General features: G+C 36.6%; 1 protein-coding gene across 3 annotated transcripts in view; it reads left to right on the top strand.

Annotated features, from left to right (window-relative positions):
• The window catches only part of LOC121423468 (dedicator of cytokinesis protein 7-like), a 65,177-nt gene extending 51,736 nt beyond the window's left edge, over positions 1 to 13,441 (top strand). For all 3 annotated transcript variants that reach the window (XM_041618816.1, XM_041618815.1, XM_041618817.1), the window contains 15 exons: positions 124 to 220; positions 648 to 744; positions 1,683 to 1,817; positions 2,735 to 2,887; positions 3,588 to 3,746; positions 4,659 to 4,771; positions 5,472 to 5,652; positions 6,858 to 7,001; positions 7,639 to 7,770; positions 8,966 to 9,100; positions 9,640 to 9,820; positions 10,490 to 10,635; positions 11,672 to 11,815; positions 12,576 to 12,673; positions 13,117 to 13,441. In XM_041618816.1, coding sequence (XP_041474750.1) covers positions 124 to 220; positions 648 to 744; positions 1,683 to 1,817; positions 2,735 to 2,887; positions 3,588 to 3,746; positions 4,659 to 4,771; positions 5,472 to 5,652; positions 6,858 to 7,001; positions 7,639 to 7,770; positions 8,966 to 9,100; positions 9,640 to 9,820; positions 10,490 to 10,635; positions 11,672 to 11,815; positions 12,576 to 12,673; positions 13,117 to 13,348 — 2,147 coding nt within the window. In that variant the 3' untranslated portion in view covers positions 13,349 to 13,441. The remainder of the gene's footprint in view (positions 1 to 123; positions 221 to 647; positions 745 to 1,682; positions 1,818 to 2,734; positions 2,888 to 3,587; positions 3,747 to 4,658; positions 4,772 to 5,471; positions 5,653 to 6,857; positions 7,002 to 7,638; positions 7,771 to 8,965; positions 9,101 to 9,639; positions 9,821 to 10,489; positions 10,636 to 11,671; positions 11,816 to 12,575; positions 12,674 to 13,116) is intronic.
• The last annotated feature ends 315 nt before the right edge of the window (positions 13,442 to 13,756 follow it).

Raw genomic sequence — 13,756 nt, 5'->3', positions numbered from 1 at the left:
AGGCAATGATTTATCATGGTTTGATGCGCATGTTTTTATTGTTTTTCCTCCAGTATGTCTCTTTCTGGGGACGCTCTGTATGTAATTTTGAATAAATGAAGTATTCTTGACCTTGACTTGCAGGTGATCGTGGATTCAGCCCAGCCTTAGGTCAAGCAGAGAGACTAAGATGGAGAAAGGACCTTACACATTTCAGACAGAATGCTGAGATACCTGAGAGGTACATGAAGTCCCCAGTTGTCTCTTTTTTTGCACATTCTAAGATCTCTAGCGACATTTATAAAACATGATAAGGCAATTGTCACATTAATTCTGAAGGCAATTTAAATAGTAATAGAAATTATAAAGATTTAATTGTCATTTTATGACGTAATGACATTGAGAATTACGTCACAATGAGAGAACCCGCCAGTGAGGTCTTGACTTCAATTCGTTAGTAGCGCCATTTTAGCGAGGTCATAGAATATTTTTAGTCTTGAGACTGACTACTATTTCGATGTTTTTCCAAAGGATTTTTGTGTTTTTGGACAGTTCCATCAATTTTTTTGTGGTCGTGATCTTCGTTCACCCCTTCATTCCCCCTATTTGATATTAAAGGTCTATCTATATTAACTACTCACTTCTTTTTATGTTTATTTTCTTACCAGACCAAAGGCTGAGTTGGAAGTCGAAGCTCGTTTAGAAGCTCTCCTGGCCAATGAGGTATCTTTTGTTGTCCTCGATGCAATGGAACTTCTAGTACAGGTATGTTAATTATTCCCAATTTGTATGCATTAAGCGGGGAAACAAGCAAGGAAACTGAGGGTGTTCTAGCTTCTGGTATGTCAAAAATGCAAAATGGCAGTTGTAATTTCACTTTCTGGTTTTCAAAGAAATCGTGGAAGGAATAGGCATTCTCTCATGTTGGGTCAACCCTATGAGATTTACTTCCTCAGGGTTTATAAACACTGCAATGGATACAAGAGTAGTGGTCTTCATGAGTTTGGTATTCATTACCCAGTGCACATGTATGATATCTTTTGTTATTTTTATATATCTATGTTTGTTAATACCTATGCTACTCAATTTTGTTTTACTATAATTTACTCTGCCTGAATTTGAATTGTTTAATGCATCTTTTCTGTACATTGTTAGATATTTACTATGTCTACAGGACCATGTTGAAAAACAGTGTATATATTATCTGAACATGCTTATCCCGTATAAAGATTTTTAAATAAATAAATAAATGAGCAGGTGATCTTTATGGATATTTGCCTGTATTACATGATTCAATAGAAAAGCTGGATTTATAAAGTGCTTTTTGCCTAAGGATACAAAGTGCTGCTATTGTTTCCCCGGCTTTTAATAACTGTGCTGCCATATAGATGCTGAAGCATTCAAGGAGTTTCTTCATACAGGGTACCCATTCACCTCACCTGGGTTGAGTGCAGCACAATGTGGGCAAATTTCCTTTGCTGAAGAAAAAAAACACGCCATGGCTGGGAATCGAACCCACGTCCCTCAGATTGAAAGACAAGAGTCGTAACCACTAGACCACAACGCCCCCACATAATATGGAAAACTATTCAAGGGAAACCAAACTGGTGGTCATGACAGACAGGTGGCCCTCCTATAAGGGGAAGCAGGTTTCACTGTATCACTCCTACAACTAACTTTACATGTTCATTGTATATTTTCAGACTGTATCTCAGACTGACCATCTCCAGGGGTGTTTGACCGGTGTCATGACTGTCCTCCTACATGCCTTGGCTTGTAATCAGAGTACCATCGTCATGGAGAGTATTCTCGCCACTCAACGATCCCTTGTCTTCAAGGTAAATATATTTCAATCATATTGATTCTTGGTAGACTGTCTAGTAACCCATGTTTTAATTTAATACATTTAATTTTGATTTCAATAAAAAGAAATGATTCTTCTTCAGATGGTATAACATATGTCAAAAGAAGCAGCTGAAATGTGTGAGCCAAATATTAGTAGGTACATGTATGTGTATTCCCATTTATTTATCATGCCCCTTGAATACAGGCACAGGAAAAACACATACCTACACTGCTTCTTTCAGCATATACAGTTCAGTTTGTCGTAAGCAATCAAATTGAAACACTCTCAAGTATGTCTGCAAGTTTACTTTTCTAATGCATGCTTGATTTTATGGAAAAAAGGTTTATTTACAATTCATCTAATGCCAATCTGTCAATTGCCAACTCGTCTACTATCGTTTGGTCTACCATCAGTTCGTCCACTCACCACATGGTCTAATTTCATTTAGTCTAATGCTATTCCGTCTAATAACCAGTTGGTCCAATAGCCATATAGTCCATATACCATTTGGTCTAATCAAACTAAAGTGTTAATTGTGCAAAATGAACGAAAAGAAAATGGGTATTAGACCAACTGGTTATTAGACGAAATGGTAATAGACGGACTGGTAATTAGACAAAGTGATGATTAGACCAAATGGTTGTTAGACAAAATGTTGATGGAGGGAATGGCATAAGACTTAATAAAGGTAGACCATGTGGTGATTGGACGAGTTGGCAATGGACGGATTGGCAATTTTCCGAAAAAAAATGCACAGTCAGTTTAACATTGGAAACATTGCATATAACATTACGGCCAATTATTTTATAAGGATCTATATGATATCGGTGTTTATAATGAATTTACAGTTGGTTATCACTAACCTACAGTTTTAATTACTCTCTGTTTCATCAATGTTCACTTCATTAGTATCCTGAGCTATTATTTGAAGAACAGACTGAGCAGTGTGCTGACCTATGTCTTCGTCTTCTACATCACTGTAGCTCGTGCATCGGCAGCGTACGATCTCATGCTAGTGCTTCGCTTTATCTGCTTATGAGACAGAACTTTGAGATTGGAAATGTAAGTGATGCCAGATTTAAAATTGAAGTTTGTAGTTTTTTTTATACCGTAAACATTCCTGTGGTAACCATGGAAGATGATGGCGGGGAGGGAGGAAGATACTCATTTATTTTGTTGTACGAGGATAAGCTGCTTTGACGACCCCCTTTTGATGGTTCTCTTTAGCCTGTCCTTAGATATGTGAATATATTATTATCTGCTGAATTAGGAAGAAAAGGGCTTCTTTTTGTAGATTACTTGGCCCTCTTGTTCCTGCTGCACATTGTTCTAAAGATCTAGTGTACGTAACCTACCATTTACAAGACTTTTGCTACAGTTAAGAACATACAGCTCGCCAAATGACTTTTTGGTATCCCCTCTTCAAATTGTGTTTTGCTTACTCATGTGTGCATGAGAAATAATCTTAGTAATTTCAGATGAAAGAGGAGATTCTAAGCTTTACAATGGTAGGTCATTTGTCTATTACATTTGTGATTAAGTTATGATAATCATCATTAAATCTCGGTTTCGTTTTTTGTGGGACACACTGTATATGAACTCTTTTCCATTATATTCACTTTCTATGCTCTCTTGGTAGAACTTTGCAAAGAGTATATGAAATCTAGTCTATTATGTTCACCCTGTATGCTTTCTTGGTATAACTTTGCACAGAGTATATGAAATCTAATCTATTATATTGACCCTTATGCTGTCTTGATAGAACTTTGCCAGGGTTAAGATGCAGGTGACCATGTCACTCTCATCACTGGTCGGCACGGAAACCAACTTCAATGAAGAATACCTGAGACGCTCCTTGAAGACCATCATGACCTATGCTGGGGATGATACTGAGCTGCAACAAACAACATTCCCTGAACAGGTATAACAGCTTTCTCAAATCTGTTATACCTTGGTCACATTTGTTCTACGGCGGCCGTATGGCGAGTTAATAGCTAATATACATTGTGATCTGAATAAAAATTGATAAAAAGACTGGTTTTTGACTCGACGTACGGCCGCCGTAGAGTAAATGTGACCGAGGTATTACTTAGAATTTTTTTTTTCAGAAAAGAAAAAGGAAAGGGCATTTTGAAATTACAATTGTATTCCTATTTCCTTAAATATCAACGTTATTAAAGAGATATTTGGGTTTGAGCATAGAGTGAATTGTACTACAAAGTAATGGAGGAGTATGAATCTTGCTTGCGTTAAATGAGGACAAAACCGGTTCAAAACTTGGCACTACTTTCTAACTGACAGAGTTCCTGTTTTTGAAAAGTAGTGGATATTTGAAGGTGATTGGAGATGGGTGGTTTGAGGAGGGAATGATCAGGGAAGACTTGAAAGAAGAGAGTGAAGGAGATGAGGGAGGGAAGGGGGGTGGATGGGTTGAGGATGCACTGAATCAGACTAGTAGGAGAGAGGAGTTAGGGCGACTCTTGTAAGTATGAGGTCAATCGGACCAAATCCGACCACATCGGCTGTGACATTACTCGGTTTAAGACTAAAGATTCACTACACTGAAACCTGTATACCAAATACACATAAGGGTGGCAAGAAAAGTTTTTTTATGAGCAGGTGTTTTTTTATTGACAGGTTCCTGTAATACATGTTTCCGATGGGGAAAACTTTTTAAGGGAAAGCAAATATGTGGTCTCTTTATACTGGATATGACTGTCCTTACTCTTGGCTCAAAGGTTCCATTGTTATGATGTACACTTGGAATAGATAGGTAGATGGCGTTATATAAATATCTATCATTATTGTTTTTGTTTCGTGACATTTTCTGCAGGTTCGTGAGTTGGTGTTCAATCTTCACATGATCTTATCAGACACTGTCAAGATGAAAGAATTCAAGCAGGATAATGAGATGCTTGTAGATTTGATGAACCGCATCGCCAAGGGGTAAGTTTACATTCTGATAATAAAGACTTATTCTGCACATATCCATCTTGCTAGGCACTCAAGGTTATCTTATATTACCTTGGTTAATCTCATCTACCAATTTCAGTGCTGTTTTTGAGGAATTGCTCCCTGCTCTCCTGGGTCGAGTGCAGCACTAAATGGATGAATTTATTGCTGAAGGAAACTAACGCCGAGGTTGGGATTTGAAGCAATGACCTTCTGATTGCAAGGTCAGCATCAGTAGAACATGGTACTTTCAAATACAGGTGTCATTGTTGAGCTCTTGACAAGAAATTCAAAGGTTGTGAGATTGATCCTGTACACTTGTCAAAATGATTGGTTTCTTTTTTAAATTCCATTAAAGCATTCTGAATTGGATTAACATACAAGACAAGCTTATTTTCTGAGGTTTTTTGTGAAGGCCAAATTACTATTATAGCCGTATATAACAAGATTCTTCATTGGTGACTTATTTATGGTATTTGGATGGATGGTCACCAATATCACAAAGCAAACCATAGAATCGCAACTAAAATAAACCCCAAACCTAGCGTATAATCTGATCACATATTGTAGGCCATGATTATTTACAAAGGATTTGATGAACTGATATCTCCATTCTTTATGAATCTCTAGGCTGCATAATTATTTTTTAGATAGTGTAACCACAGATCAATTGAGAATATCTTGATATTAACAGGTACCAGAACTCTCCCGACCTTCGACTGACTTGGCTTCAGAACATGGCTGGCAAGCTCCACGAACAAGGTAAATTGACTGAGGCTGCTGAGTGCCTGATTCATTCTGCCGCCCTCGTTGCTGAGTATCTTCACATGCTTGAAGACCGCCCTCATCTTCCGGTTGGATGTGTCAAATTTGAGGTAAGAAATTGATGAGATAGAACCGGGGAGTGTTTCATGGAATACTATTCAGTGATTTTCATTGAATATTGTTATAAGCTACTAAAATTCAGTGGAATGGCTCAAATTAGGCAGGTTGGAAGAGTAGGGGAAGGCGGGGTAAGTTGAGCATAGGGGCAAGTTGAGCATAGGGGCAAGTTGAGCCACCAGCCCCAAGCCAATAATGAATGAGTCAGACATTGTGGTGGTGTCATGTATTGATGACCCATAGCATAACCCCTAACCCCACCACATTGTTTTCCACTTTGAAACAAAAAGTAGTTTTTTAGAGGGAAAAGTATGAATTTCAGCCAAAAAAGTAAAAAAGAGTGTGAAATAGATAAGTACTTTATTCACACACACGTCTTTAAATATAGTAAAGACATGATAACAACATTGTTAGTCCAGGTATGGATCTTCATTCTTGTCATAGTCTTTTATATGATGGATGCATAATAAATGTGTGGATACAAAATTATCGCACTAAGTTCGGACTGGGGTAAGTTGAGCCAAACAGCATGGGGCAAGTTGAGCCATGGTAATTCTTATGGTAATGTATCTTAAAAAACAAACAAACCATAAAAATCGATTGAAATGCAGGCTGAAAGGAGCAAATTTACATGACTGCTCTTTTCCTTTTAAAGGATGTTAGTATTTATAGAGAATTAGCAAGTGAAAAGACTTCAAACAAAAAATTGACATGCTGGTTCTCCCCCCATACATTTTGTACGTAGTTTTTGTGGCTCAACTTACCCCAGATGGTGGCACAACTTACCCCATATATGGGGCAAGTTGAGCCATTTGACATCGGTTTTTTCAAAGGTCACGATGACTTTCAGTGTGGGGGTAGAAAGTTATATGTAGGTGAAAAACATTTCCCAAGAATCAAATTTAAAGGCAAGGTACTTATTTCTACAATAGTACTAGTCATATCAATTCTAACATGCAAAATGCAAAAAGTGTCACAACTTACCCCGCCTTCCCCTACATGTGTTTTTTATTGTGAATTGAACATTTTCGGCCTGCTAGCTGCATGTTTGATGTGTTGTCAAATTGAACCAGTTCTATCTATCTAAATTTATATAGTGTCAAATTTATAATGCTCTGAAGTTAATATTCCCTCAAGTCCGTAGTCCCTCAATTTCTTTAATAGGTCCATGCCCTAATTTTTCTTGTGTATCTTTTAGAAAATCTCTCCTAATGTCCTTGAAGAGAGTGCAGTGTCTGACGATGTTGTCTCCCCTGATGAGGAAGGTATCTGTACTGGTAAATACTTCACTGAAAGTGGCTTGGTGGGACTATTAGAACATGCAGCTACACTCTTCAATGAGGTATGTTTATGTAAATTGTTATCGAAACTTGTAATACTCTGATTTCTGAGTTGACATTTGCTAAGAAAGAAATATATATATAGGTGTAAAAATATAGATATATATAAAGTATGAAGTCCGACCCCTCATGTGTGGGATTTTCCTGATATGGCTTGTGTCTGTTTTCTTATTCAAATGGAAATGTTTTAATTACCATACCTTGAGCATTTCATGAAGGGAAGAGAGAATGGAGAAAAATAATGATCAGATATTGAATATTGTATGGAATTGTCTGTAGGGAACTACCTCAAAGAAAATTATTTGATCAGAGTAAAAGTTTTCAAACACCCAACTTCATAAGTAAGGTCTCTTTTCTGCAGTAATTGATCCATGTAAGGGATCAATATAAGTGTGGCTCATGTTGCATATGTGAGTGAAGATGATCAGATTAGATTTGGGGGTCACAAGGTACAGAGCTCATTACTTTAACATTTTAGTAGTTTGGTGTACAATATATGCACAGTCTGGCAATGGTGGAGGCAAAAAAAAAAGTTGACTACGTGCAGTCGAGAATCAATCTAGTTTAGAATTTGTATCATAATACTCTCAATAACTTATATTGTATTAATTTTACTTTAACATGATTTAAACCTTTAAGGCTGGATTATTTGAGGTGGTTAATGAAGTCTATAAGATTCTCATACCAATCCACGAAGCAAACAGAGAACATAAGAGACTCTCCATCGTCCATGGCAAACTACAGGAGGCATTCAACAAGATTTCAGTTTTGGTAAGTATTTCATTTATTTTCCAATATAAACATGCCAGTCAGAACAAGGTTATCAGGTGAATTTAATATCTTTATTCCTTTTCAAATATCAAATTGAGTTTCTTTTAAAAGGGAATGCCCCCCCCCCTTGTCAAGTTGGAATTGATGGAACAAAAAGATGTGCTCTGCAATTGTATTTCCCACCTGGGAAAGCACCTTGTTTTTCCCCGAAATTTCTCTTTATAATAATTAAAATTTAACATTCACATACTTGTTTTTATTTCATTAATTCAATTCTTAAGTTTTAATTGTTAATTGTTAGGATGTATTTATTTTATATATTGTTTTATCATGAGAAATGAAATCAACCAATCAACGAAACGTATTAATAAAGGTTTGACAAAAGTCAAAGGCAGAATGATAGATTCTTGTTGTTAAAGGTCAAGTCCACCTCAGAAAAATTTTGATTTGAATCTATAGGGAAAAATCAGACCAGCACAATACTGAAATTTCATTAAAATTGGATGTAAAATAAGAAAGTTATAACATTTCAAAGTTTTGCTTATTATTAACAAAATAGTTATATGAACGAGCCAGTTACATCCAAATGAGAGAGTCAATGATGTCACTCACTATTTCTTTTGTTTTTTATTGTTTGAATTATACAATATTTCAATTTTTATGAATTTGATGATTAGGACCTCCTTGCCTGAAGCACAAAATGTTAAAATAATGGAATTCTACGTGTTCAGGGAGGAATGAAACTTCATTTCACATGACAATGACGAGAAAATAAGAATATTTCATATTTCATATAATAAAATGCAAAAGAAATAGTGAGTGAGTGATGTCATCAGTTCCTCATTTGCATACTGACCAAGATGTGTATATAACTGTTTTGTGAAATAAAGCGAAACTTTAAAATGCTATAACTTTCTTATTTTACATCCTATTTTGATGAAATTTTCAGTGTTATGCTAGTTAAATTTTTCTCTATTCAAATCAAGTATTTGTTGGGGTGGACTTCTCCTTTAACAAGCATCTGGATTAGTTTATTATGTCAGATTTGTAAAAGGGTCATAAGGAATTCTCTACCACAATGTTAAAACAGAGAGAATCTCTTTTAGCACAGCAACCGATTGACTGTCATATGTAAAGTCATATATTTTTCTACAAATATCATAACATGGATTCATGGTTTGCATCCTATCCACAGGGTCCTAAGAGGCTGTTTGGGACCTACTTCCGAGTTGGATTCTACGGACCAAAGTTTGGCGATTTGAATGGAGAAGAATTTGTCTACAAAGAACCGGCTATCACTAAGCTTCCTGAGATAGCACAGAGACTAGAGGTGGGTATTACATAGACCATCAGAGTAGAGATACACATCGTTCATAATATCAAGATTAATCTTATTTTCCTCCTCAAATTGGCAACTATCATTGATTCAGACATGCCAACTGTTCCCTTTTTAGAGTATTTGTTCCTCTTTTTTACAGTAAATACACCAATACTTTTTTATATGATTTATTACTTTTTTTGTTAATTTCTGATCTTGGAGTATGTATTATACGCAGCGCGTGACACGAGCACTGGTCCAACAGTTCCAGACCAGTAAAACTCACTGTCTGGCCAGTAAGTTGTTGCATGAAAAGAACAAGTGAATTCTTGCCTACAAGCATCATGTTTAAATGTCATGTACACCTTAAATAAAAGTAAATGAATGAATGAATAAATAAATAAATTCTAATGTGTAAAAGAAAATTAAGATAGAACTATATTTCAATCTTGCATTGATCTTTCTCATCATTCTAGAAATTTATCTTGTATAGATGTAAATGAAAAGATCACTGTCTTTTAATCTAAAATTGATCTTTCTTGTCACTTCAGAAATTCTACTCTGATCGTTTTGGCGAGGGTAAGGTACACACTATCAAGGATTCTAATACAGTGGACCAGTCTAAATTAGATCCTCTACAAGCGTATATACAGGTTACCTATGTAGAACCATACTTTGATTACTATGAGATCCTTCAGAGGCCTACTCTCTTCAGTAGAAATTATAATCTGAGTAAGTTTACGTACTTATCTTTAAGTAATTGGTTTTATCGTCATCATTGTCATTTTGCTGCAAGAAATGCATGTTCAATGCCAAATCGAGCATAATTCCTTGAATTTAAGACATATTTGTTGGTGATTTGCATTCGATTGCAAATTTATCCCTTGTTTAATCTTGGGACTGCATTTGAAAATAAGATTCTTGCAACACCCAAGAATGATTAGATGAACAACGCTGTGTGTCATAACTTTACCAGCATGGCAAATGACCTGGGTCCCATTTCATAAAGACGTATTACAATAACAAATGCACAATTTCTACAACAAAATTACCATTAGCCAATCAGATTGAAGGATTTCAGTAGATTGTAACTGTTATTGTGAGTTTGTAATTATAAATAAGTTTTAGGAAACTGCCCCTGTTCTCAGGGGTGTGAGATTTTTAGCTGATTTCAGATTTTTTTTTTAAATTTTCATCTAATTTCAGCTTATTTTTACTTTCCTCTGTACAAAAAGTATGGGAGCTCTATCTATTTCAGACTTTTTCAACACTCTTCAGCGCTTTTCAGATCCTTTTACTTGTGACCACTCACACCCCAGTGTTCTTGAGTTTGATATTAGATTCTCTGGTTTGTGACACACCTCCCCAGGAAAGATGAATATTCTCATCCTTTTTTTTCAGAACGTTTCATGTTTGCGACTCCCTTCACCAAGGAAGGTCGTGCTCATGGAGAGCTGAAGGATCAGTGCAAGAGAAAGACAATCTTAACCACTAAACATACATTCCCGTACATCAAAACAAGAGTGGGGATTATACAGAAAGAGGAGGTAAGTTTAATATCTTCAGAATGTTACATTCAGTATTGAGAGAGTTGGTGATATGAGTATTTGAATACTGTGCCAGGTTGTATGAAAATGACTAAATACATTGATGTTTTAAAAAAATAGAAAATACAGACGAAATTTTTCTGTTACGAGTTAAAACTCGCAAGTATATTCCCAATTGAGTGTGGTACTTGTATAACATCCTCCCTGCTTTGATTATATCATGTTAAGGATATGTGCAATGTGTGTTTAATCAATTGCATCGTGCATTGAATATCACCTTTTAATTCAGACTTGACTGTTTCGTAAAACAGCATTATAAACGGACATACTGAAGCTTTTCGACATTCACTCTTCGGAGTAAAATCACATGAATGACTAGAACGCTAGAGCAAAATAATCTATGATAGAACAAAAAGAGACAATGGATGCTATACGGCAAGCCGTGATTGGCTGTCAAGGTAAACAATGAAGGCTTAGTACCATTTAGGATAGCCAGAAGAAAGCATATATACATTAATATTACACAATGGTTTTGGTCATAAAACTAAATTCTACTTTGAGTGATTCACAGCACCTGGTATTGTAAACATCCTTGTGATGTTAAGGGTTCTGCGCTATCCTGAGTTTTCAAATTAGCGCGCTATTTCTGATCCGGCAAATTATCCCGATCTGAACAATCTCATGATTATTTGCAATGGAGACGCAATTATCGCGCTAGTTCGTAGGATTGATTTCGAGATTGCAATCCCAAGTCAACTTGGGTTTATTTGCAAAATAGCTCGCTATTTCACAAATTATCGCGCTAATTCGTAGGTGCAGATGCACTCGGGATTATTTATTCATGGCGTCAGACCATAATGCATATATGCCCTGCTCTAGCAGGAATCGCTCTTCTAGCGATAGTGGAGACGGGGTTTCTTGAATCTCGAGATTAATCACGAAGAGGGCCGATCGGGCTAAAATCTCGAGATTGAGCAAACTTGGGATGGTGCAGCACCGCATTTAAAGTGAATACAATATTTTGTGTTCCCTACAGATTGTCCTCTCACCTGTAGAGGTAGCCATTGAGGATATCCAGAAGAAGACCAAGGAGCTAGAAGTAGCTACCCTCCAGGAACCCCCTGATCCTAAGATGCTTCAGATGGTCCTACAGGGATGCATCGGTACCACCGTTAACCAGGTCAGAGTCAGCTTTAACTGCTTCACCAGATCCGGGGCCCGTTTCATGAAGAGTTACAACTGTTGTAAATTTGCCATGATGGCAACTACCATGGTAACCTTGAATTTGATTGGCTGCTGAGCCCTGTTGCCATGGTAATTGCCATAATGGTAAAGTTACAACAGTTGCAACTCTTTATGAAGCATGCCTCTGGACCCTGTGACACAAACCTTCAGTTATTGATTGATTGTAGGACTGATTTCTACGATTGATTGCATTGAGTATCATGTACATGTATGATCAATGGTAAAAGTCAGCCTCACGATCAATTGCTAAGCTTTGTGTTACGAGACCCTGATTGATACTATCAGTATTATCATCAGGCATTGCTTCATGAAGAGATTTGTGATTTGACTTCCATGGACGAATATGCCCTCAGCCAATCAGGCGCAAGGATTTGCAGTAGCTCATAATGATAGTGAAATTCACCGATTATTTTTTTTCTGTGAAATGCTCCCCTGATCATCACCTAAATGGAGGGATCAAATCTCAAAATCTAGGTTTAGTCATTGCAGATGTGTTTGCCGAATGCATGCTTGAGCTAAACACATTTGAAATGCAATGGCAAGATGATCTTTGATAAACACAAACAATGAATAGCCTGATGTTCCATCATTTATGTGAAAGTAAAATAATGCACATTGACCTTATAGTCAAATGACTGTAGTTGATTGTTGACAATATCTTTAATGTTTATTTATTTTATTGGTGAATTATCTAGGGTCCAATGGAGGTCGCTCAGATCTTCCTGGATGGTGACAAACCCTTGGACAAGCATCACAATACTCTACGTCTCTGCCTCAAAGATCTACAGAAGAAGTAGGTTTGAAATCTAGCCAAAGACACAATTTCCGTTCTTTTTCTCCGAACCATAACAAGTTAATCACTTTCATATAACAGAGTACACATCGATATTGACGTCATATGAAACATATCTGAGCTCAGTTGGTTGAATAGCATGAGAGATAAAATCCATTGAGTACCAAAATTGGTGTGAATTTTCCTGGTTCATTACTAACTGGATCTAGGATGGTGGTCAGATGTACATGCATGTAACACAGAAAATTACAGGAATTAAAAATGTTGTTAAATGGAGAAATTGTGGCTGTGTTTTATATCTTTACTCAGTACAACTAGTAGTTATATAAATACCATTTTTAATGAATAACTATTGTTATTTTTTAAAAAAGAATGGAAGAAACCAATGAATGTTATTATTTAATGTTAACATTCAATTTTCATCAATCCATGTATATGTACAGGTGTGGGGATGCATTACGCAAGAACAAGGGCCTGATTGTTCACGACCAGAGAGAATACCAACGAGAGCTGGAACGTAACTATCACCGCTTCACTGATCGTCTTATGCCTCTCATCTCAAAGAGAAACCACCATCTGACTGGGACTATTAGGAGGAGTGGAGGACGACGGGAAGGAATTAGGGTTCCAAAGAGCGCATCAAGCAATAGCATTAGAAATAGTGAGACCTTGTAGATTCAATAAGTCTAATACTATTGCTCTCTGTCTGTTTTCCTTCTCTGTCCATCTTTTCTTGATTTCTTTGTCTATCTGTCTGTCTTAATTCTCTTTACTTCTTTGTATGTCTGTCTTCTCTCTGTCTATCTGTCTGTCTCTTCTTTAATTCCTTGTTTCGGTCTGTCTTAAATTCAGTTCAATAATTAAGGTCAATAGTTTGGTTATTTCAGGTAGTATTGGTGTCGGTCAGTGGCGTAGGCACCAAAATATTTTTTATTGGAAATATGTTATGCAAAGGCAAGTGAGGATTTTTTTTTTTTTGGGTGGGGGGCGGGGGCTTGTAAATGTTTCATGGAACAAATGAACTTGATTTGATAGTGAAGACCTTTTTTATCCGCCCCTGGTGTCTGTGTTGCAATAACATCA

Source organism: Lytechinus variegatus, chromosome 11, assembly GCF_018143015.1.
Source record: "Lytechinus variegatus isolate NC3 chromosome 11, Lvar_3.0, whole genome shotgun sequence".
In the NCBI taxonomy this organism is placed as follows: domain Eukaryota; kingdom Metazoa; phylum Echinodermata; class Echinoidea; order Temnopleuroida; family Toxopneustidae; genus Lytechinus; species Lytechinus variegatus.
The sequence above is the reverse complement of the archived record's forward strand: the minus strand, read 5'-3'. Positions and strand labels throughout refer to the sequence as shown.